Genomic DNA, 26,315 nt, shown 5'->3' with positions numbered 1-26,315 from the left:
GACCAGACATCCTGATAAAATCAGGACTGTCCCAATATTTAGCTGTTTGTCCCACGTCCCGAATGATTTTTGTTCAGGATGCAATTTGTCCCGATATTTCGTTCTGCCAGCACGTTTTCCCCTCGCTGCTCCGCCAGCAGCACTCGGCCTTTTTTTTGTTTGTTTTTGCTCCCCCCCACCAATTTGTCCCAATATTTTCTCCTTCTCATCTGGTCACCCTAACCTAACCACCGGTGTAGACAGACAGTGCTAGGGCAATGGAAGAATACTTCCATTGAGCTAGCTCTCATCTGTTGGGAAGACTCATTACCTACTTTGATGGGAGAACCCTTTACGTCAGTGTTGGTAGTGTCTACACTGAAGCACTACAGCGGCCCTGTAGCATTTTCACTGTAGACATACCTTAAGTGTTAGTGTGGGCTGTAAAAGCTTAACTGCTGAACGTCACTGAAGTCCGTGCAGTCAACAGAGGTTTCCAAGGTCACTCACAGGGGAAGGAAAGCCATGCCCAGCAATTAGATTGCCGCACAGTTGGTCGGATTCGTAATTGAAGTTTAGCTTCCTTGCCAAGGTCACTCTGAAAAAAATGGTTGAGTGACTGTGAAGTTACTGCTCGGTTTTATATCTGGAGTTTTATCACCCATAAAAAGAACTTTACAAAATAGTTTCTCCTTCTTACTTTCATCTACAAAGTATGTTCTCAGGGCTCTGTTATTCAGTGACGCGATGTCTCTCTTCGGCACTCTGTGAAGCCCAGGCACAGCAGGTCTCCCTTAGACAGTCTGCACTTGGCATTTGGGAGCCTGTCTGGGGCAAGAGCAGTAGGGATGCATCAAGAGTCCCAGTGAATTAGATTTTATGTTTACCTCCCTATAGCAGACAGCCCTATTCTCTTCCAGTCCAAGTGGTAAGGTGCCTATCCTGGGGTTCTGGGCCTGATTGTCCAGGCCTTCCTCAATGTTTCACAATGACTGAATGCTCTTCATAGCTAACGGGACTCTTTGCCTTTGGTGTAAACAGTGTCTCTTCCTTGGCTTAGCTAAAGAGAATGTTAGAGGAACTTTTTATTCCTCTGCCTTTGTACTCCTGGCCCATCTCTGGAATCACTCAGCCATTTGAAGCATAAAAGCAGAATCCTGAGGAAACACTTTCCATTCATGGTATATGTCATTGTTGCTCCCAGAATTGTGAGTCCTTTTCTTTGGCAGCAGTGTAGTCTCTGTTCAGCAAGTTCGCCAGGCTCTGCTGACCTCTAATAACGAGCACTCCCACTTGCTCTTAGATATGGGAATATGTGGAATCTTTGTAGATGCCAGAACTAAGGCAGGAGTAATTTAACTAAATAAAGGCTTACACTCCCTAAGAAATAAACACATCCATTTTAATCACCTACATCAATGACACAAGACTGTAATTTTCATGTTGCGAAGGGCCTTTTATTTCTTTGTCTCTTTAACAAGGAGAACCAAATATTCCCTGCCCTGTTTTTGTTCTGATGCTCTTTACTAGAGTTAAAAGAAGAAATGGAATTTGAAATTCTCTTTCCCTCCCTCCATTTCTTCCTCTTCCCTCCCGTCCCCAGCCTCACTCTTTCTTTGCTGTTCCCCTCCTGGCTTGCAGGCAGAACACAGCTGAATGTGCTAAATTAGGCCATTAGAGGAATTCATTTCTCTTTATTAGCCTGTGTCAAATCCTTTTTATTAGTGGCTGAAAACGACCTCTCTTCTGCAGTAAAATGTCAGGCCAGTTCAGCCCTTTTATTTGTTCTACGCTGACGAGGATCAAACTCTCCCTGAATTAGTGTAGAGATTTATTTCCTCCAAATTTTGAATAGCTTAAGGGGGTGGCGGGGGGAAGCGAGCGAGTGAAATCCCTGCTCAGTTCCAGTGTAGGTCATATGTGTCTGCTTTGGACCTTGGAAGGACTGGCTGCTTTGACTGAATGAACAGGGAGCCCCACTTCTACCCATGAGGAGAAGGTGAAGGCGACCACTAACCCTCTGTCATTGCACAAGCCTGAGCTTTTCATTCCCATGGGTGGAGAAAATGGTCTGGTTTGCTTTGATTCTCCAGTGCCATGGCAGCCTCCTCTAGAATATAAACAGAGGTAGAAATAATTTTGTCGGTAACCATATCCTTGGTGTCATGTCAGCAGCCATGCACAGCGTTGTCCTGGATGATTTGTCTGCCTGCGGGCATATAAGCGGCAGTGCCAAGTGCATTGCATACCCTGGTTGGGGAGCTGGCCACAGCCTTGCACACATTGCAGGGGGGGAGAAAAGTTTCCTGACATTCCGTCTAGACTCTCCTTTTGTTCTTTCATCTTGTTGCTCAGTGCTCAGACACAGGGTGGGAGGCACTCTAGGAGTGCCAGTAGGCACATGCCAGGATATACTGTTACATCATAATTCCTCTCTCCTTGGTGTTTGTACACACCTGTACACCCCACACTCTCAGCAGGAGCTCAGTCTTGCTCGGCAAAGTTAGCTCTTTTAATAGTTTTTATATGTCAGTTCTCCCCTCTCCCGGACCATTTTTGTTGCTCTGCTCTGCACTTATTATACTTTGCTCATCTCTTTCTGGACACGAGGTGCCCAGAACTAAGTCCTAAATTCCAAATGAACCTGTGTGCTGGGGAAAGGACAGGGATCCTCTCTCCCATGGCCTGAGGGGGGAGAAATGAATCAGACCAGCCTTGTTTCCTTCCAATGGTCCTCAGCCTGAGATCCCTCCTATAGCCTGTCTGGGAAGGGCTGGTGAAGATCCCGACACACACCCAGCCACTGGAACTCCCTCCATTCAGAAGCGTCTAGCACGTTACTGTTGATATTTTCTGGGACAGTGAAAATCCCCTTTGTCATCTCACGAGAGCTGCCTGCTCTTATTTATTATTAAACCAAACCTTTTACAGGTAGTCACTGGTTTTGTGATCCTCACTGTCTGTGTGCCTGACTTGAGATTTGCAGAAATGCTGAGTACACACAGTTGCACCTGAAGTCACTGGGAGCTGGGCTTTCATAGATTCGTAGATCCCCAGGCCAGAAGGGATTACAGTGATCATCTAGTCTGACCTCCTGTATAGGATTGCCAACTTTCTAATGGCTCAAAACCGAACACCCTAGCCCCACCCCTTCCCTGAGGCCCTGTCCCCTGCTCACTACATTCCCCCTCCCTCGATGGCTCACCCATCCTTACTCACTTTAACTGGGCTGGGGCAGGGCGTCAGGGACCTGGAACCACGGCCAATGGGAGTGCGGAGCCGGTCCTCGGGACGAGGAGAGTGCATGGAGCCCGTGGCCCACACGCCTAGGAGCCGGGCTTGCTGGCCACTTCCGACATGCAGCACAGAGCCAGGACAGGTAAGGACTAGCCTGCCTTAGCACCACAGCACAGCACGGACTTTTAATGGCCCAGTCGGCGGTGCTGACCAGAGCCACGAGGGTCTGTTTTCAACCAGGTGTTCCGGTCGTAAACCGAATGCCTGGCAACCTTACTCATATATCACACAGGCTAGAGACCTGCCCCAAATAATTCACTGGAGGTGAACTATACAGTGCTTTGAAGTGCTAAGTACTCTGAAAAATCAGGCCATAGGTGTTTCAAGTTAAGCACTGAAATTTAGTGAACTCTGTTGACAATTTTGGCCTCTTTGTGCTTCAGTCCCTGAGATATACATTTGGGATAATACCAGCTCATCTCACAAGGGTGTGGTGAAAATAAATTCATTAATGTTTGAGAAGCGCTCAGATAATCTGATGGCAAGCGCCATAGAAATGCCTATGAATAAATTAATGATATTGTTTTCAGTGCAAGATTTAGCTGATGTGTGTTGTAGAAGGGCTAGGGCCATACAGTGACTGTGGTGGATAAAAAGAAAGATTGAATAACTACCTAATCACTGAGCACTGTCCAGCTTCACTGTATGAAGGAGGGGCCTCTGGAAAAAAAACAATCATGGATCCTGTAAGTAAAGACTGTAACATAATGCATGCCCATGAGTGTGGGCCATAGGAGAGGAATTAAAAGTGCACTGATAAAACTATTTAATGTGGGATTTTCCTAACTTTTGAGTGCTTGACTTTGCAATGTGGGGTTTGTTTGTTATTTGGTCATCAGTAACACTCGCTTCAGTAAAGTGAAGTTTGTAGCCTCATCTCATGCCACAATCCTGCCTCTCACTTGGAGGTGTGGTTGTAGGGTGCCCTCTCTTCTTCTGTACAGACAGGGCAATGGCATGGGGAACCCTTCATTTTCAAGGAGTAGCTTCAGGGGGAGAGAATTAAAGTACACACACTGTGTGGAGAAAGGACCATTTTGTAACCCCCTGGCAAATGCTCAGCAAGCAATCTCTCTGACGTGCCTACAGCTCAGCCACTTTCCGTCAAAGAGTCCTAGAAGTTGGAGATAGAAACTATCTAGCCCATCTCCCTGGAGCCAAGCAAGGCAAGATTTTTCCATACAGATTATATTAAGTATTATTATTATTATTATTATTATGTAGTGCCTAGAAGCAGGACGTGGGGCAACAGGGGTCAGAGTGGTGCAGCTGGAATCCCTTGTAATTATCCCATCAGTCAGGATGCCTCAGCTTGGATTCAGGAGTTGGCCTGTCTGCACTTATCTGCTTCTGCCAGGCACTGTCCTCCCCTGGGATGGTGCTAGTGAGGACCCCCATTGAAATGCCTGGGGTTGGTCACATCTGCCAAAGCTTTTGTTTCAGACTCTCTGCAGACTCAGGCAGACATAATGGCATAAGCCATGCTCAAACTACTTTTTCTTTGTTTCCTTTGCAACAGTAAAGACTATTAAATTCCTTCTTTTTATGTGAAAACTCTGATTTTGATGAAATCACGTGGCTTCAGATAGTGCAGATCTAACCCTGGGCATTAACCTGGCACTGCCCATTGTTTGGGATTTTTTAAACTAGACTGGACAAAGCACTAGAAGTTGTGCTTCCTGGGCATTCATGACTCCATCCTCTGCTGGTTCTCCTCACACCTCTGTGATCATTCCTTCAGTTCAGTCCTTTGTCTGTCTCCCACTTGGGTGGGGATCCTATAGGGGTCCATCCTAAATCGCCTCCTTTTTTCTCTTTGAACACTTTCACTATTGATCTTACCTGTTCACATGGCTTTGATGACCATCTTTACTCTGATAACTCACAAAACTGCCTCTGTACTCCATACCTGTTGCCCTCCCTCCAGTTTCCTAGTTTGCACTGTCTCTCTGACAGATGTATAGCCTTAAACTCAAAGTGATAATGGCCAGAACAGCTCCTGGTCTTTCACCTGAAGCTCTCTCATCTGTCACCATGGACAACATCTCCACAGTCACTCAGGCTTCTTAGCTGGGCATCATTTTCCACTGAGCCTTTTGTCTAGACCCACACAACCAGCCTCTATCTAAACCTTGCCACTTCTTTCTAAATAAAACTTCAAAGAAGTTGCCTTTCTTCGCTGTCTACCACAATAACTGTTATGTTGCACCCCATAATGCTTTATGGAAATATGCTTATGAATGTATATATGACATAAGCAGAATATGTTTTATGCTACATATGCCATGTAACATATCTCTGCAAAGGTTCTGATCTACTTACTCTATTCCTCCTGTTTGTATGCATATACCATTTTTGTATTCGAAGTTATGAATATTGGCTGTGTACTTGTTTGATTGTAAGTAGCCTTAGTAAAGCATTTGGGCAGCTTCTTTAGAAAGGAATTTGCAAGTTAAGTGCCCAGTCAAGAAACGCTTAACAGACAATGGATCTTGGAAGGCTCCAATCCACATAAGAAGTTTACCTGAGGATGTTCAAGGTAGCATATGAACAATGGCTGCTAGCTGTAAGTTCTGAATCATGCATGGACATGTGACTTGCCCATCTGACTCCAAAACTCCATCTTGCAGCTGGGATTCTACACAGGGGGAGAGTGGGGTGTCCACCCGCAAGATAAAGTCTATTTAAACCCCTGGGAGACCCCTCCATTTGTTATTCAGCTGTCTTAAGAGAGAGCTTCTCCAGCCCAAAGGATACCTGAAAGAAACTGGAACAAAAGACAGTGACCACAGGGGTGTGAGTGATTGCTGGACCCAGACTAGAAGGAGGCTAGTCTGTAAAAGAAGCTTGCTGGAACATCTCTGAGGGTGAGATTTCATCTGTAATCACTTTTTTACTGTATTAGGTTCAGACTTGCATGTTTTGTTTTATTTTACTTGGTAATTCATTTGTTCTGTCTGTTATCACTTGGAACCACTTAAATCCTACTTCTTATATTTAATAAAATCACTTTTTACTTATTAATTAACACAGAGTATGCATTAATACCTGTGGGGAGGGGGCAAACAGCTATGCATATCTCTCTAGCATTATTATAGAGGGCGAACAATTTATGAGTTTACTTTGTATAAGCCTTATACAGGGTAAAATGGATTTATTTGGGGTTTGGACCCCCGTTGGGAGCTGGGCATCTGAGTGACAGAGACAGGAACACTTCTTAAAGCTGTTTTCAGTTAAGCCTGCAGCTTTTAGGGGATGTGGTTCAGACCTGGGTCTGAGTTTGCAGCAGGCTAGTAGGTCTGGCTCAAACCAGGCAGGGCACTGAAGGGGAAACAGGCTCATTGGTAGTCTCAGCACATCAGATGGCAGTCTCAAAGGGGTTTCTGTGATCCAACCTGTCACAATAACATTCCCACCCAGGTCCTCAACATTTTGTGTACAGACGACTGCAGCCACCTCTCTTGCCTTTAACTTCTGCAGCCTGACCTCCCTCAAGTCCATCCATAGGTGCCAATTCTGTGGGTGCTCCGGGGCTGGATCACGCACGGGGAAAAATTGGTGGGTGCTCTGCACCCACTGGTAGCTCCCCGCCCCAGCTCACCTCCGCCTCCTCCCCTGAGTGCACCTTCTCTGTTTTTCCTCCCAGCACTTGCTGCCGTGAAACAGCTGTTTTGCAATGTAACAAGCTGTGGGAGGGAGGGGGGAGGAGCGGGAACACAGCACTCTCAGGGGAGAAGTCGGGAAAGAGGCACAGCTGGGGTCGGGATTTGGGGAAGGAGTCCAAGAGGGGTAGGGAGAGGGTGGAGCTGGAGCAGGACTTTGGGGCAGGGGTGGGGGGATGCGAGCACTCACCGGCTCCAGGAGAGTTGGCGCCTATGAGTCCATTCAATATGTAGCGGCTGAGATCATCTTCATCATTCGCTGCTCTGACCGCACCAGCCATCCCTGAATTCCTCTGCTGGCTAGTCCCCCCTCACCATCATAAAGTGTAGTGTTCTTGTCCTTATCTTCAAGGACCATCACAATTTAACCCATCCTCATTTATCTGCTCTATTTACATTATCTAATTGTAAGCTTCCTCCTTTACTCCAGCTGTGGTGCCATCCTCCCTCCCCAACTTGTCTTATTTCTGCCTCAGGCTTCTTCAAGCTCTGTTCCATGCTGGAATACCTTCCATTCTTCCAGGCTCCTTCAAAACCCTATATTTCAAACCCCATTATTACCATGATGCCTACCAAACATTCACAGCACTAGACCAGGGCTCATGTGACCTCGGTTCCATTCCTGACTCTGCCACTGGCCAGCTGACATTGGACAAGTCACTGCACTGCTGTGTGACTCAGTTCCCCATCTGTAAAATGGGAATAATGATAATGACCTCCTTTGTAAATAGTTTGAGCTCTACTGATGAGAAGAGCTAGCTGGTGTTATTGTTATTAAGCGGTGAGCTGAGGGTAGTGCAATTGATCTGCTTCTTTGTCTGTATTTAACAAAACAAAACACAACTAACAAAAATCTCTGCCTGCAAATTATGCATGCAGGCTGCTAGTCAGTGCAAACCCAAGTTTACATTACTGCCCCACCTCTTCCACCCTTTGCTCATTTTACCCACCTGCTTGCCTGAATTACAACTGTAAACTTTAGGGCACAGCTCCTAGCACACAGAGCTCCAATCTGGTTGTGATTTCTAGGCACTACATAATAACAATAATAATAATTAATACTACTTGTATGGAAAAATCTTGCCTTGCTTGGCCACAGGGAGATGGGCTAGATAGTGAAATTGTCACTTTCTATCTCCAGCTTCTAGGACTATTTGAAGGAAAGTGCCTGAGCTGTAGGCAAGTCAGAGAGATTGCTTGCTGAGCATTTGCCAGGGGTTTACAAATTGGTCCTTTCTCCACCCAGTGTGTGCACTTTAATTCTCTCCATAAAAATTGAAAAAGGAATTTGTGCAGTGTGCAGAGATTGGGGGGTGTGCTGCTCAACTCCTACCACCTGGCATTACTGCTTGGGTTATTAGTTCCTGGTAATTTAGTGCCCTTGCACAGGGTCGATTTGTGCCTTTCATTTCTAATTGATCTAGTGGCTGTTTAAATGGCAGCAGGCATCTGTTGAGAGTTGGAAGGTTCATAAGGTGCAATAATTCATAACACCGTCTGGAATTTGCCTTTCATATTGCTCAGCTAAACCTCTGCAGGGCTGCCTAAATTATGACTGCTGAGGCTTTTTTTCGTATTCTATTCAGGTCTTGGAGAATCTTGCATTAAACTGGGATCAGTCTAGATTAGACTATAATATGCTGCAGTATTAGTGGCTGCAAATGAAGACTTATACCAGAGTTTAACCCCTTCACCTGACTTTCTCTTTGTCTTGGACCTGGAAGGCTCGGCTAATCCGTTGCTTCCTCTGATTTGTTGATGTGTTTAATAGATCTTTCAGCTTGGTGGACTCCTGGGAGCATGAAGTGTCCAAGACTTTTAAAAAATTAAAGCACACTTGCTTTGATTAAATAAGGTGCCTTTCAGATTTTAGTGAAAGAGACACATTTTTTTTTCAATTCCCCGCAAATATATAGGAAAGAAGAGACAGCCTACCTGGTGTCATGTTAGAAATGTGTTACAAATTTAAGCAGCTCTATTGCCAACCTGTTGTATGGATTTGGAGAGCAGTTAACTTATTTGTAACATGGTTCTTGTCCTTCCCATTTCCTCAGGATTTGATAAGGGAGAGCAGCCAAATAAAGTTTTACCATCCCATGTTTAAATGCAGCTTCAGCTTGGAATCTCTAGCTTTACACACATGAGTATTTGGATTTAGCTGTTTTTTAAAAAACTGAAATACCAGCTCTTCTTTCAGGAGACAGAGTGTTTATTACTTTTTCACTGACAGAGATTTGACTCCCCTTATTCACAGGAGAAACATGGCAACTCACCAATCTGGGATTAACCGGAAAAATGAAAAGCCGGTTGCAAGCAGCTTTACAGAGTGTGCAGGTCTCTGGGCAGAGTCATCCCTACTCAGGGATAATGGGGAGGGGATGAGGCTCATACCTCTAAAGTGAAGCTTCACAAATGAAGCATGTCACACTGTCCACCACATTCTGATTGGCAACCCTCCAGTCCAGCCTGTTTTAATGACTGCTCTAATTTCCTCTCATTCAGGGAAGAGACCAGGCGAGTTTGTGTAGGGGTGCGGAGTTGTTTTTATTTGCTGAGGGTTCCCTGGAAGATTCGTTGGTGCTTTGGTGGTGGTGATACATTGCCACATGGAGGGCTGAACTCACCTCACCTAGGTTTGAACTCAAATGTTATTGATTTTGCATTCTGCGTAGGAGACTTGAGCAAAAGGAGCGGAAAGGCAAAATAGCCAATGAAAAATGGGATGAACAATGCAGCAGAGATGGGGCAGAGTAAAGAATCCAATGTGGAAAAGTAGCAGGCAGAGGAGAAAGAGAAATTTTAAGATAAAAAAGATGAATGTAGCATGTAGACTCAGTGAATGAATTGCACCAGTGTAGCAGATCCAGGTTGCTTCCCACAGAGCTGTGCAGTCTGTGTAAGAGCACGCTAACCTCATAGTGGTCACATTGAACCCCTACAGGGGCAAGGGGAATGCTTTAAAGTGTCTGGCCCTAGTCCCAGGGACACATGACATGGCAGAGAGTTCTGTTGTGTGCTGATTGTCCTGTGGGCTCTGTGGGGGAAATTACCCACGTTTTACAGTTCTTTCCTGGGAGTTATTACATTTTTAAAAAAAATTATACACATGTAAATAGTTATTTTCATTTATGAGTTTTGTTCATTTGTTGGGTATTTCTTTTATATTATAGTAATGCATTTTGTATTGTGTATAAAGCAAAATGTTATACAATGCCAATTTTAACAGGTGATTCATTTATTATAATCTACAGAGATATGTGGGGCCAGATTCTTCCTGGTGTTTTAGGAAGTCATTTGCACGGATGCAAAATGGGTGCAAAATGTTGCCTAAGCAGAATAATAACAAGAAAAAACACAATGAAGAATCAGCCCAAAATGTATAATACATACAGAGCTAATAATAGACTGTCATTAGTTGGGCTCAGCCATTCCTCCCCATCCTGTTAAATAGCAACCCAAGTTAGACTGCTAGGAACTGATCCAAAGCCCATTGAAATCAATGGGAGTATTTCCCTTGATTACAGTGGGCTTCGGATCTGGCCCAAATGTCCAGGGTCCCTTTCTTCTAGCAGATGTGAGAACTTCCTATATTCATCAGGCAGCTTGCCACTCTGTTGCTGAGTTGAAGAACCTTAGAGCACAGCCCTGTAGACCAGTGGTTTTCAACCTGTGGCCCACGGACCCAAAGGGATCTGTACCATGAGTATATCGATCTAATTTTTAAGTGTAGACCAGGGCTTAGCCTGCCACACTGTCTCTCTAGAGGAGAAGAGGTGGTTTTAAATAACATTTCAAAGGTCAGTAAAAGAAGCATGTTCTAGCAGTCAATTAGCTGTATGGCTGCTCTTGGATCTGATTATAATAGATTCATAGATTCCAAGGCCAGAAGGGATCATTGTGATCATGTAATCTGACCTCCTGTATCACACAGACCAGAGAACTGCCCCACAATAATTCCCAGAGCAGATCTTTTAGAAAATCATCCAAGCTCAATTTAAAAATGGTCAGAGATGGAGAATCCATCACGACCCTTCTTAAATTGTTCCAGTGGTTAATAACTTTCAGCGTTAAAAGCGTGTACCTTATTTCCAGTCTGAATCGGTGTAGCTTCAACTTCCAGACACTGGATCATGTTCTACCTTTCTCTGCTAGATTGAAGACCCCATTGCTAAATATTTGTTCCCTATGGGTATGTCTACACAGCAAAGAAAATCCGTGACTGGCCCATACCAGCCGACTTGGGCTCACAGGGCTCAGGCTGTGGGGCTATTTCATTGCTCTGTAGACTTTCAACCTGGAGCCTGGGCTCTAGGACCCAGCAAGGTGGGAGAGTCACAGAGCTCACACTCCAGCCTCGCCTGGAGGTCTACACAGCCATGAAACAGCCCAGCGGCCTGAGCCCTGCGTGTCCGAGTTGGCTGGCATGGGCCAGCTACGAGTTTTTCTTTGCTGTGTAGACATACCCTATAGAGATACTTACAGACTGTAATAATTAACCTTTCCTTTATTAAGCGAAATAGATTGAGCCCTTTGAGTCTATCACTATCAGGCATGTTTTCTAATCCTTTAATGATTCTCATGGCTCTTCTCTGAACCCTCTCCAATTTATCAACTGCTTTGAATTGTGGATTTCAGATCTGGATACAGTATTCCAGCAGTGGTCACATCACCAATATAGAGGAATAACCTCTCTATTCCTAATTCCTGTTTATACATACCATGATCACACTCACTCTTTTGGCCACAACATTGCATTGTAGTTCATTGTAGCTCGTGATTATCCGTTTTGATCCCCAAATATTTTTTCAGAGTCACTGCTTCCCTGGATAGAGTTCCCTGTCTTGTCAGTATGGCCTATATTCTTTGTTCCTAGAGCTATACATTTGCGTTTAGCCATATTAAAGCACATATTATTTGTTTGCACCCAGTTTACCAAGCAATCCAGATCGCTCTAAATCAGTGACCTGTCCTCTTCATTGTTAACCACTCCCCCATTTTTTGAGTCATCTGCAAACATTATCAGTAACGATTTAATGTTTTCTTCCAAGTCACTGATAAAAATGTGAAATAGTGAAAGGTCAAAAACTGATCCCTACAGGACCTCACTGGAAACACCTGTTTGATGGTGATTCCCCAGTTACAGTTTGAGACCTGTTAGCCAGTTTTTAATCAGTTTAATATCAGCCATGTTAATTTTATATTGTTCTATTTTTTTAATTAAAATGTCATACAATAATAAGTGAAACGCCTTACAGAAGACTAAGTATATTACACCAAGTATATTATCTATATAATCTATTATCTCTATAATCTGTTATCTACCCGAGGGCTCCAACACTTATTGAAATCAACATTAATGGTCCAATAAGCTCCTCAGCCATATCTTTTAAAACTCTTGGGTGCAAGTTATCTGGATCTGCTGATTTTAAAATGTCTGACTTTAGTAGCTTCTGTTTAACATCATCCAAAGATGCTAGTGGAATGGAAAGGATGTTATCATCACCATATGATGAAATTGTATCATCTGTTTTCCTCCAAATGCAGAATAGAAATATTTATTGAACACTTCTGCCTTTTCTGCATTATTATTGATACTTCTGCCATTTCCATCTAGTAATGGACTAATGCCATTGTCAGGATTCTTTTTGTTCCTAAAATATTTTATTGTCTTTGACTCTGCTGGTTATAGATTTCTCCCTGTGTCCCTTTGCTTCCCTTGTAAATAGTTGCCTTTGTTTCTCCTTTAAACCAGGTCAGTTTTTTAACCAGTATGGTCTTCCTTGATTGTGGGATTGTGATCTTTTGGGCATCTAGTGCAGTGTTCTTAAATTGTTCCCAATTAGCATTCACATTTTTCTGATTAAATTCTTCCTCCCAGCTGATCTGGCTCGTAACCCTTTTCAGCATTATAAAACTAGCCCCATTAAAGCACCAAGTATTTTACTGGCCTGCAGTGTGTTCTGGTTGCACATTGTAAATATGATGAAGTCATGATCACTAGTACCTAAGCTACTGTTAATTTTTAGTTCTGTGATCAGTTCCTCTTTATCTGTTAAGACAAAGTCTAACATGTTGGTTGCAATGCTTTTTGAGTTAGGAAATCGTCACCTACAGTGTTTAGAAATTCTAAGGATGTTTTAGTCCTGGCAGCATCAAACCTCCAGCACAGGTCACTCAAATTGAACTGCCCTATGATAACACAGCTTTTTTCCCTCACATTATAGACAGGTGCCTAAGAAGGCGGTCATCCTGATCCTTAGCGTGATTTAGTGGTCTGTAGCGGACACCAACTAGTACCCCATCTTGTGCTTTATCTCTTAGGATGTTGATCCATAAGCATTTAAGATAATTTCTTCCGCGTATCAGTGACTCAGAAATAGGTAAAGCACTCACCCTCTCTTTTTGGCCACTCAGCCCTTTCTAAATACCATCTAGATCAAACCTATGCTCATAAATGATCAGTTCCAATTCCTCGTGTTTATTACCCAGGCTCCTAGTACTGATGTGTAGGAAATTAAAGACTTTCTTCTTTTCATGTCCTTTGTTTCCTTGGTTAATTTTATTCTTCTTCAGGTTGTATTCCTATGGCTTCTCCACTCTAGGTGTGCTTCTGCCCCATGTTCCTCAGATTGGAGATTTGAGGTAGCAGTGTCCATTCGGCCTGTGCATGTCCCTCCTTGTCTCATGTGCTGCACCAGGCTATAACGCTCTGCATGAGCAAACTGCTCTCAGGTCCCCCTCAACTGCCTAGGCCTAAGACAGAGACTAAGCAGCATCCCATTATTTCAACCGTTTTTTCCCTCTCATTCATAATAATATTAGTTCCTAGAGTTTCTTTTAGTTAGTGGTAGTAATCCTTTTCCTTTTCTTTTTTTAGTTTACCCTCCAAAAAAATTAAAAAATGTATTGTTACTAGGTTCACAGCTGTTGCCCATCTGACTATTTTTCTTTATTTCTTCCCCTCCGGGGAACTGAAATCCAGAAAGTTTATGCCCAGTTCTCATGGGTTTAAACATTGCCTTTCATGCTGAGAGGCTATCCCAGTCACTGATGGACATTCCCATTGTATGCACTGTCTCGGGGAGTCACACGTTCCTCAAAAATGTAATTTCTGCATCAAGTTAAAGTCAGGGGGCAGAAAAAAACAGGAACTAATAGTGCGTCTCGTTATGATGAAGAGTTTGCTCTGACCAGCTTCTGACTTCAGCCCTAGGAACCCCCATACAACGGTCCCAACCAGACCAACTGCATCAGCTTCTTCCATGAAACACTCCTCTAGAGATTCAAAGAGGAAATCGCTGGAATCCTCTCAAAAAGTCTCTAGGAAGTGGGCTTCAAGTCCCCTGGGTAAAGAATCTACTGCAAAGAGACAGTCCCTGACCATGTTGACCACCTCGGCATCCACTGGTCTCCAACTCAGTTCCCACAAGGCAGCAGGCTCCCTAGATACCATCACCACCAGCAAGGACTTTAAAAGTTCAGTCTTCAGAAGATCAGTATTATCAGATGAACAGAGCAGTAGAGAGATCAGCTCTTCTAAACTGGTACTGACAGAATCCCCTAGAGCCTTGGTACCAAGCACTTTGGTCTTATGCAGCACCTCAGTGGCCTTATTGGGATTCTTGGCAGCTTACCCTAGTGCTTCTTGCTGGGAAAAGAGAAGGCACTTCCCACCAGATTTTCTCTCTAGGGCTCCTGATCCACAAGATGAGACCTTTGAGGAACAGGAGGTGAGATTGGACAAAGAGATTACTTCTACATCCAACATCTCTTCATCCACCCCTGACGAAACTGTTATGCTGCGTTGGCAGATGATTTTAAACAATTTCATGACCTTATTAAAAGGATAGCAGACTCCTTGCAAATTCTACTAGAGGAAGTTAAGGAGTCACAACATAAGTTACTTGGTACCTCCTCATATGCCCGCATCACATTACCCATTAATGAGGTCTTGTTGGATCCAGCAAAAATAATATGGCATACTCTGGCCACAATACCACTCACCTGTAAGAAAGTGGGCAAAAGATACTATGTTTCTTCCAACAACTCAGGCTTTTTATTTTCACATCCATCCCAAAACTCCCTCGTGGTTGATGCTGTGAATTAATGTGGCAGACAGCACTATGCTAAATTGATGTCATACTACAAAGGTTTTAAGTGTTGTGTTGTATTTGACTGTAAGTCATACTTGTCAGCTACCTTACAATTTAAGATTGCCAATTACCAAGCCCTTATGGCAAAACATAGCCATACTAATTACACAAAACTGAATGCCTTTATTGAGCATCTTCCAGTGGTAGATGGAACAGAGGGAGCAATTTCAGGTGATCATTGCAGATGGCCAACTGCTTGCAAGGACATCTCTGCAGGCCTCTTTGAATGCTGCTGAGGCATTCAAAGGAGAGGCTGAGGAAACTGGGGTTATTTAGTCTGCAGAAGAGAACAGTGAGTGGGGAGGTTGATAGCAGCCTTCAACTACCTAAAGGGGGGTTCCAAACAGGATGGAGCTCAGCAGTTTTCAGTGGTGGCAGATGACAGAACAAGAAGCAATGGTCTCAAGTTGCAGTGGGGGAGGTCTAGGTTGGATATTAGGAAACACTGTTTCACTAGGAGGGTGGTGAAGCACTGGAATGAGTTACCTAGGGAGGTGGTGGAATCCCCATCCTTAGAGGTTTTTAAGGCCTGGCGTGACAAAGCCCTGGCTGGGATGATTTAGTTGGTATTGGTCCTGCTTTGAGCAGGGTATGGGACTAGATGACCTCCTGAGGTCTCTTCCAACCCTAATATTCTATGATTCTATGACACAGCTGTTTTTGTCTTCTTCATAATGGTGGTCATGAGGAAGGCTCCCTGGCTTTAGTTCTCAGGTTCTCTGAGGGAAGTGCAAACTACAGTCAATTACCTTCCCTTTGAGGGATCAAAGTTGTTTGCCAAGAAAATTGATGAATCCTTGCACACCTTGAAAGACCCTAGAGCCACCTTGCACACTCTTGGAATTTATACCCCTGCATAAAAAAGAAGATTCAGTAAGTCCCAGACTGCACAGAGATCTTGGCCTACTCAGTTTCCTGCCTTCCAGAGGCATTATGAACCCCAGCACAAGAGACAACAATTTCAGAGAAAGAGACCTGTTGCTACGCAGGCATAGACTTCACAGCTAACTAGCTTGAAAAATCAATTTTAACAGGTTGGTCAATGTCCTGATACTCGTAGGGGAATACTGTACCAAAAAAATTTAAATTTTATGCACAATATTTTAAAATTCTGTATATTTTATTTCTCAAACTAACACATGCCAGTTTCAATTATTCTGGTAATTTTTTTTCAAAATACCTGTCAACAAGTATGTCTGTAATAATACAGACAACAAAAAAGATTCAGGAAATGTTTTTTAAGAAATGGATTCTTTATTGGCGATATTAATACAGACCTTTGAGTAATAATTCATTTAAACTACAATACAGAAATCCATTTCTCGCATCTCTCAGAAGAAGTGTGAAGGCTTGGTGGAGTCAGGGGTAAAGGAGGAGCTGAAGGAGATGGAAGTAATTGGTTGGAAGGAACCAGGGTGTGAACTTGGAGAGTTGTTGGGTGTGGGTGGGAAAAGTACTGAACAAGTGTTTTCTGGGCGGGGGGCAAGGGATTGCTGTGGAGACATCCCCATGCGGACCCTAGATGACCCCTAGTCTCTCTCATTCAGTCAGGCACATCTGCCCCTGTCCCCATGTGTCCCTGTACCCCCATCCCCATGTGTCCTTGTATCCCCACTTAGCCACCCCACCTCCCCTATCCCCATGTGTCCTTGTACCCCCATCCCCATGAGTCCTTGCACCCCCACTCAGCCACCCTCCTCCCCCTGTGGCCCTGCACCCCAATCAGCCACCCTCTCCCTGTCCCCATGTGTCCTTGTACCCGCATCCCCATGAGTCCCTGCACCTCCACTCAGCCACCCTCCTCCCCATGTGTCTGTGCATCCCCACTCCCATTCAGCCTCCGCCCCAGTCTGTCCTCTCCCACTAGCCCTTCTGAACCGCAGTCTATGACCCCCAAGCAGCTCCATATGCCCCATGCTATCTGTCCCCTCCCAGTCTGATGCCGCCTAACCTTGCCTCACAGGCAGGGTACTGTGAGGAAGAAGCCTCTTCTTTTCCCTATCCACAGCTAGAGCTGCTCCTGACTGGGAGTGGCTTCTCTGTGTTCTGGCACCACAGCATAACTACAGCACTTCCCTGGCAGAATATATTTTCTGCAGAGAAAAATATTCTGTGTGGGACATGAATTCTGCACATGTGCAGTAGTGTAGAATTCCCCCAGGAGTAGCCTAAGTTACCACACCCATTCTTAGCTGCTGCAACAATCCATATTTCCCCTGCTTCAATGACTACCTTTTTCATTTTTGTCAGAACTAAGAACATATCACTACGGTCAAGTGGGTGTAGGATATTATTTCAATAAGATAGTCTATCAATTTTATCTTCCTCCACCCACCCTCTCCGTTTGTCTTCACGGACCCCTCTCAACAGCACCTTTTGCGACAGGAAATCGATTCTTTCCTGGATCTGGGTGCTACAGAATCAGTTCCTATCCAACACAGAGGGAAGGGATTTTATTCCAGGTAGTTCCTGGTACCAAAAGAGAATGGCTGTTGGAGATCCGTTTTAGATCTAAGATCACACAACAGATTTGTAAATGTTTAGTGGTTCAAAATGGTAACCCTTGCAGCACTGAGTCCATCACTGGATGAAGGGGACTGGTTCTCAGCCGTCAACCTCCAGGACACTTACTTCCATTTAGTGATCCACCCCCCCACAGAAGGTTTCTATGATTCACCTTAGGTCAAGAGCACTTTCAACACACAGTGCTCCTGTTCAGTCTCTCCTCTGCACACAGAGTGTTCTCAACAGTCCTTTCTGTGGTATTGACACATCTCCACAAACAAAGAATCCTGATCTTTCCATACTTAGATGATTGCGTGCTCAAAGCGCAGTCCTTCAGCGAAGGTTTGATGGCCACACAGAAGGCCGGGGACCTATTCCTCTGACTGAGACTACAATTAAACATCCAAAAGTCCACCTTCAGTCTGGTACAACATCTGGTGTTCATAGGAGTCTACCTCAATGCAGTAACAGCCAAAGGTGGCTCAGAATTATTTGCTCACCAAGCAAACACATCTTAAACAAATTACTCTCTATACCTTCAGTAGTTAAAAAGTCCGTCAAATGGTGGAAGAACCCTCACAATGTTTGTGCTGGGGTCTCCTTCATTCAGCCACTCCCAACATCATTAATAACAATGAATGCATCCCTATTGGGATGGGGAGCGCACCAAAACACCATACTATTCAAGACAGGTGGTCTCCTGTTGTGTCCAGAGTACACATCAACTTGCTGGAACTCACAGCTGTCAGAAATTCCTGTATTTATTTCCTGCCACTGATTAGGGGCAAACATGTAAAGATCATGATGGACAGCATGTCATGTATATTTTACATAAACTGCCTTCTCCGCTGAAGCAGTGAGACTCTGGATTTGGTGCACATTGCACCAGATCAACATCTCAGCTGTTTACCTTCTGGCATACAAAACACCCCAGCAAATGCTTGCAGCAGATGCCTCTTGCAAGATCACGAATTGGAGAGAGATCCCACTATAGTCCACTGCATATTTCTACATTGGGATGTCCCACAGATAGACCTGTTTGCCAAAGCCAAGAACAAGAAATGCTCCCATTTCTGCTCCAGAGCCGGTCTGGATCACCACTCCCTGGGAAACACATTTCTCCTGCATTGGAACTGAGGATTCTTGTATGCATTTCTACTGATTCCCTTAATATCCATGGTGCTGCTCAAGATAAGTAAAGAAAAAGACAAAGTTATTCTCGTAGTGCTCACGTGACCAAGACAAATATGGTTTCCTTATGTCAACTCGCTATTTGTCAGCCAATCATTCTCCAACCTGTTCCCCATCTCCTCTCCGAGCATGCTGGTCAAATTCATCTCCCCAGTCTCCAGGTTCAAGGCATGGCTGATAGATGGTTTGAGGGGTTAGAAACAATCTGTTCTGAGGACACAGACAGTGCTGTTGCACAGCAGGAAACAAGCCACTTGTGACACATATGTCCAAAAGTGGAAGAGATTCAAACACTGGTGTGACTCAAAGCCCATTTCACCTACATCCTCTCCACTATCATTTGTACTCTAGCTAAAAAGGTCTGGGTTATCTCTAAGCACTGTAAAGGTGCACCTCACAGCTGTCATGGCCTTCCATCACATGATAGAAGGGTTTTCTGTTTTTGCTCATCCAACAACAATAAGGTTCCTCAAGGGACTGGGTAAGCTCTTTCCACAAATCAGATGCCCCACACCAGCATGGGACCTCAACTTTGTACTCAGATGTCTTATGAGACACACATACACACCCCAGGAAGCCATGGCCACTTGTTCCCTTTTACATCTGTCTATGAAGACCACATTTCTAGTGGCCATTACTACTGATCAAAGAGTAGGGGAGTTAATGATCTAATGGAATACTCCCCTTTACTTTTCTTTAAAAACAAGGTCACATTAAGTCCACATCCCAAGTTCCTGCTGAAAATATCTTTAGACTTCCATATAAACCAACTTATTCACCTTCCAATTCTCTTTCCTAAACCACACCAGGTCAAAAGCGATGTGTCATTACACACACATGATGTCAGGAGGGCATTAGCCTTTTATTTAGATAGGACTAAGCCCTTCGGGAAATCTCCCAGACTTTCTCTCAATTGTGGACAGAACTAATCCCCAATTTCCAAGCAAAAGCTCTCCAGATGGTTATCAGGTTGTATTATTTACTGCTGCCAGTCTCATGATCTTCAACTTCCCTCTAGAATACAAACTCACTCCATGAGATCTCTCTCCACTTCCATAGCCTTCCTCAAGAATGTTCTGGTTGCAGATATATATAGTGGACATCCAGTCATACATTCGCTGAACTTTGCACAGTCACTCATGCCTCAGCATCCAATGCCATATTTGGCTCCACTATTTTATCCTCAATTCTAGACTCGATACCAAAGTGCTGTTGTCATGGGATAGGTACACTCTGTCCCAAGTGCCGGGTCACGTATGGACAGAAGAAGTTAAAAAACTGTATAGCAGCCAGTTAGGTCCTGTGTTCGTGAATCTGTCTTAAAACATGGTAGTATGGCCTAGTGAAGTTAATAAAGCGGCCCTTCCACTCAGGGCAGCATGTCCTAAGGTCTGGAGTCAATAAAATGGCCCTTCCACTCAGGGCAGCATGGCCTAAGGGCTGGAGTCAATAAAATGACCCTTCCACTCAGGGCAGCATGGCCTAAGGGCTGGAGTCATTAAAAGGGCCCTTCCACTCAGGGCAGCATGGCCTAAGGGCTGGAGTCAATAAAACGGCCCTTCCACTCAGGGCAGCATGGCCTAAGGGCTGGAGTCAATAAAACGGCCCTTCCACTCAGGGCAGCATGGCCTAAGGGCTGGAGTCAATAAAACGGCCCTTCCACTCAGGGTAATGTGGCGCAATTGCCAGAGTCAATAAAATAACCCACTTCAGTGGGATTGCGTGGCTGATTGGCTCATTGGGGAAGTGGGATGCCACTTAGCGGTGTGTGGCACCCAGGGTTGGGGGACTCGGGCCCTCCCTGCTCCTTGGACTCCCAGCCCAAGACCCTGGCGGTGGTGGGGTGCTTGCCACTGAGTCGGGGGATCCTCCCAAAACACGCTGACTGGTTCCCCAGTTCACTCACAGGAGAAAAGTTTAAGTCCCCTGGTCTGCTTCCGACCCTTTCTCCCTCTGTGATACTACATGGTTCCCCCAGGTCTCTGGGATTCTCAACTGGGCTAGCTCCGCCAGCGCATTCTCTTCTCCAGGCTCATCAGGCAGCCTGGAGTCCATCTGGAGCGCTATATGCTGTGACTTTGTAATCAGAGCCTGTAGCAGCTCCCTGGAGAGAGCCTACAGTCTGCGTCCTCTCCCTTCAGTAGCCTGCCCAGACTGAGTTGGGCTGCTTCCTTTCATATTCTGCCTCCTGGCTGAGCAGGCACAGCAGAATTAGAAGGGCGAGTCTTCCTCAGCCTGCAAAGCACAGTTAACCCTTTCGGACTGGTGTGGGGTAGGTACACCTTGTCACACCCATCCATTAGGGGTACTGCTGTGGAGTCACCGAGAAGGGAACACCCATAGGGACACTATTCAAAGAATTAACGAAGGTTACTCACTTTGTGCAGTAACTGTGGTTCTTTGAGATGTTCCCCCCATAGGTGTTCCACTACCTACTCTCCTCCCCTCTGCTTTGGAGTTATTTTCAGTGAGCTTCATGGTAGAGAAGGAACTGAGGGCAGTTCGTCCACACAGCACTATGTAGCCCTGGTGCAGGGCATGAGATGGGGAGGGCGATGTGTGGGCAGAATGGACTCTGCCACCTAAAATCTCTAATCTGAGGCACATGGGATGCCAGCACATCTAGAGTGGAGCACCCAGAGGGACACACATCTTGAAGAACCACAGTTACTGCACAAGGTGAGTTACCTTCTTTTCTCAACATCTTGATTTTGTGCTGAGTGCTCATATCTTTCCCTCTTTTACCCTTCCCTTTGGCTATTAGTTTAACACCCTCCTGACTACTCTAGCTGGCCTGTCCCCAAAGAGATTGGGTTTCCTATTGAGACAGAGGCCAGCCTAACTGTACAGCCCCCTCTTCACAGAAGGTGGGCCATTGTTCCAGAAATCCATAACCCACTGCTGCTTACCTAACCAGCGGTTCACTTCCAGAATCTTCTGCCTTCTGTCTTCCTTTGCTCATGTGACAGGAAAGATCTCTGAGAAGATCATTTGAACACTTTGAGTTCACTGAAGTAACTGTTATCTGCGAGATACAGGAAGGATAGAGGTGGTGGGAATCCTTCCAGGGTAGAGGCTGCTAAATACTGAGAGGCAAGAGGCAAGGGAATTAAGATTAGGCTGGGGAGATAGAGGGACTCAGATGAATGGGTTCCTGAGGATCATCACCTGCACCAGACGAGTCTATATAATAAATAACTTGATAGCAGAGGTGGTCCAAAGTGTGATGAGTTTGTCAGGTTTTTTACCTGTCTATTTTGCTCCTTGTTATTGTTTGCTGGTATTATTAATTTTTTATTATTATTATTATTATTTTATTTTATTTTATTATTTTCAAAGGTTCAAATACCCTTAAAAGATCAAGAAAAGAGAACATTCCAGAATGTTACAATGAGCCCATGACTGAGGTATCCACTCCCTTGTGGGAAAGATACTGTAAGGTTCAGAGTGTATCGAGGTGACCTCTCACCCTCCCCTGCTTTTGCTAAGGGGTAATCTTGACCACAGCTAAGGGGTTCTGAGTAAGAAGACGGTTAAGTGGTTTGAAAAGGTGGTTTTGTTCTCTGTTGTACTTAAAAAGGGCTGACCTATCCAGCTGTGGTGTGAATTGGGGGGCTATGTGGTACATTTTGGAAGACTCTCTCTTATTTCATAGCTAGACACATTCAGAAGAATACAATGTAGGTTTATAGGTATTCAGTTATTAAAACAGGAAGCACATTCCAGTCAGTTGGGCTGAAATTACCTATAAACAGCCCCTGATTTAGGGCATTGCAGTGTTTTGGATGTCTCATACTGGGCGCCAACAATGTGAAGCACCCAAAGTCCAAGGCTACTTTTGACAATTTTGTCTTTGATGCCCAGGCACTTTCAGCTCAAAATGGACAAGCTGTTGGCGCCATCTGCAAACTGTTGGGTGACCATCTATGAAGACTTTGTCAGCCATCCAAACAGCAGGGGTAGCAAACTGCAGAAACCACAAAGCAGGATGTTGACTGCCCACAGGGCAGCAGGTCATGTAATAGTATTGGACTGGTACATTTCTTACTACAAACCATTGATGGAGGGCTGTAAATTACACGGCACTTTCCAAACACAAGAGACACATTCTGTGCCCTGGAGAACTGAGAGTCTAACTAAGACAAAATCAAACACATACAAGACAACACAGAATCAGGGCTTGGGAGACTGAGGAACACAGAGGTGGGGAAACATCATTGTGGGAGGTGGCAATGCAGTACCTAACCATGTTGGGCTGGTACATTATGAAGGAACTCATGGAAAGGAGTTTCAGGCAACTGAGGCTGAGGCTTCGACCCTTCGAGTAAGGTCTGTTCGCCTCGGAGGATCTTTCGCAGCCTCACTGGCCGAGCTGGGGGAAATGGTCCAAATTCAATGTTTGGATCATTTTATTTTAGTTGAAATTTTGAATTATGTCCAAATAAAGTCCAGCACACATGGATTCAATTATCATGGGTCCCAAGACTTTTTTTTCAATTTTGGACCAGCCTCAGACTCACTGAGGCACAGACCTGAAAGAGAAAGTCTCCCCCCATGGCCATCACACAAGCAATGATTTAAAAGGTCCAACCCAGAGGAGCAAGGCTCCCTCTGACCCCATCAAGGTGAGTACAGCCATTGGGATCCTTCTCACTGGATCCTTTCATAGGTATGCAAGTGATATGACCCTATGTGCTGCCTCTTTGTGCCCTGCTGGCTCCATATATGCCATGATCCACAGGACTGCTGTGCACTATTACTATTATTAGTGCTACTGTGGGCAGAGCCAACATCAAATCATGCACGAGTTCTAGGCCACGAAGAACTTCATATGTGAACCAAGCATTGTAGATGATGTCCACCCCTGCCTAAGGGGCCCAAGGGGAGATAGCACAGCCTATAGGAATAGGAAATATAACTGCCACTGCTATGAAAGTTCACCCTGTTTCTAGAGCATCCAAATCCAACTGCTCAAAACCTCTTCAAAACAACTATAAGTTATGGCACCATCTGACCAACTTCAGTCCAATCAGAATTGGACCCTAACCCCTGTAGTAATGTTGGTAACTGATCCTGTGACATTACAGCCACTGGAATTTGCTTTATAGAACTGATCAGAATAGGGTGCCTACAGATACATTTGGGAGATTTACCTGTTTGTCTGGCTGCCATTTTGACATTTTAGCAGCATAAGAAATCCCCTACCTCCCAGAGGCAAGTGTAAATTAAAGGTTAGAAAACAAGATGAGAATGAGACTGGAAAAGAGAATGCCTTTATTTAGCTGGTGAGTGAATGTAATACTCGCCCACGCTCTGGCGCAGAAAGCTGAAATCAGTTAAACACATAGGAAGATGGCTTTACAGAAAGAATGTTGTGATTTCCTGTCTCTCCAGGCATCCTCTTTTCCCACTCCTGACGCTGCTGTTTGAGAAGTGTGAGCAGGCAACACAGGGCTCCGAGTGCATCACCTCTGCCAGCTTTGACGTGGACATTGAGAACTTTGTACACCAGCAGGAGCAGGAACACAAACCATTCTTCAGTGATGACCCCGAACTGGACAACCTGGTAAAGCCCTGGTTCAGACCAGTCCCAGCCCCGTTGCTTTGTTTAGCATTTGAGATAACAGGGACATCTCACTGCTTTGCTCTTACACTATAGGCTTCTGAACCCAAAGCCCGAAGGGCAGCAGATTAGAGAAGTCTCAGGTTGGATGTGTTTTAAGGAGCATATATTAGTGGTTTTCAAATGGGGTACACATAATCCTAGGGGTACACGAGCTCTCGTCAGGGGGGTACATGAGAAAAATCTTGTAATGGTGGACAACACTTTTATTTAGTAGCAAGATTTTCAAACTGTGGGGTGCACCCCCCTGGGGTGTTGGAGGAATGTTCGGTGGGGTGAGCGGCGATGTGAGGTGGCTCAGTTTTTGAGCTGAGTCCCCTTTCAGTTACAATTTTTGGTTGCACCGCCCGCCACCCATTCCAGACAGGCTGGGTGCCCCACTGAGGTGAGTCGGGGGTTAAGATGGCACTCCCCCCCGGATCCCTCTGGCATCGCTGCTCACCCCCCTGAAAGTTCCTCTGGGTCCCCACGCCCCACAATTTGAAAACCTCTTGAAGCTGTTGCTAAATGGAAGGCAGAAATCTGAGGCAGCACATGTCACCTCTGCCTATCTCAGATGGGGTATGAGGTATACTGCATTATTTGTAAGGAAGTACCCAGTCTAAAAAGTTTGAAAACCATTGTGTTAGAGCATTGAAGAGTCTGGATGAGCTTGGCAACTGAGATTTTTCAAAAGGAATAATTGTAAATCTTTGTCTAAAATTTATAGAAATAGTTTAAGAACATAAGAATGGCCATACTGGGTCAGACCAATGGTTAAGACTGCGAGTCTGTCATGGAGGTCACGGAAGTCATGGATTCTGCAGCAACCGGTGCAGCTGGCCCGGGGGCAGCCTGAGCAGCTCGGGCAGCCCCTGGGCCAGCCTCTGCAGGGGCAGTCTCAAGCCACTGCCCCCTGCCCCCCACCTGCAGCAGGAGTTTGGGTGTAGGAGATGGCTCAGGGGTGGGTTGGGGTGCAGGTGGGAGTGAGGGCTCTGGGCAGTGCTTACCTCAGGGGGAGTACGGGGGGAAGGCTCCCCAGAAGCAGCAATATACCTCTCATCTGCTAGGCATGGCCAGGCAGCTCTGCACACTGCCTCTGTCCGCAGGCACCAGCCCCACAGCTCCATTGGCCATGGTTCCCAGCTGCAGAGCTGGCGCTTGGGGTGGGGGCAGCGTGTGGAACCCCCTGGCTGCACCTCCACCTAGGAGATGAGGGACATCATGTCGCTGCTTCTGGGGAGCCGTGCAGAGCCTGGTAGGGAGCATGTCATCCCCACCTACCCCCTAGCAGCACCAGGGTTCCTGGGCTGCGCACCGCTGCCCGCCCTCCTGAGCACTCTCAGTGTCCCCAGCCCCCTCCCTCAGAGCACCCGCAGTGCCCTTGGCTCCCTCCCCCAAAGCACCTTTAGTGACCCTGGGCTGCCCCCTGCCCCAGACCACTCAAGTTTTAGTTAGGGGTATATAGTACAAGTCATGGACAGGTCACAGCTGTAAATTTTTGTGTACTGCCTGTGCCCTGTCCATGATTTTTACTAAAAATACCCATGACTAAAACGTATCCTTAGCAATGGTCCATCTGGTACAGGATCCTGTCTTCTGACAGTGGCCAATTCCAGATGCATAAGAAAGAATGAACAGGGCAATAATCGTTTGATCCATCCCTGTCATCCCCTCCCAACTTCTGGTAGTGAGAGGCTAGGGACACCAGAACATAGGGTTGCATCCCTGGCCATCTTGTCTAATAGCCACTGATGGACCCATCCTCCATCAATTTATCTAATTATTTTTTTTTTGAACCTGGTTATAGTTTTGCCCTTCTCAACATCTCAATGAATTCCACAGGATGACTGTACATTGTGTGAAGAAGTACTTCTAGACCTTTATCAGATCCCCCCTTAGTTTTTTAATCTCTGCTTATATGGA

The 26,315-nt window shown here is 45.3% G+C and overlaps 1 protein-coding gene across 10 annotated transcripts in view; it reads left to right on the top strand.

Moving 5' to 3' along the window:
• Positions 1–26,315, top strand: part of PKNOX2 (PBX/knotted 1 homeobox 2) — a 623,477-nt gene that overhangs the window by 426,597 nt on the left and 170,565 nt on the right. For all 10 annotated transcript variants that reach the window (XM_050921671.1, XM_050921661.1, XM_050921668.1 and 7 more), the window contains one exon: positions 24,182–24,353. In XM_050921671.1, coding sequence (XP_050777628.1) covers positions 24,182–24,353 — 172 coding nt within the window. The remainder of the gene's footprint in view (positions 1–24,181; positions 24,354–26,315) is intronic.

Source organism: Gopherus flavomarginatus, chromosome 13 (assembly GCF_025201925.1).
Source record: "Gopherus flavomarginatus isolate rGopFla2 chromosome 13, rGopFla2.mat.asm, whole genome shotgun sequence".
NCBI lineage: Eukaryota > Metazoa > Chordata > Testudines > Testudinidae > Gopherus > Gopherus flavomarginatus.
Note: the sequence above shows the minus strand (reverse complement) of the source record. Positions and strands in the feature narration are given on the sequence as shown.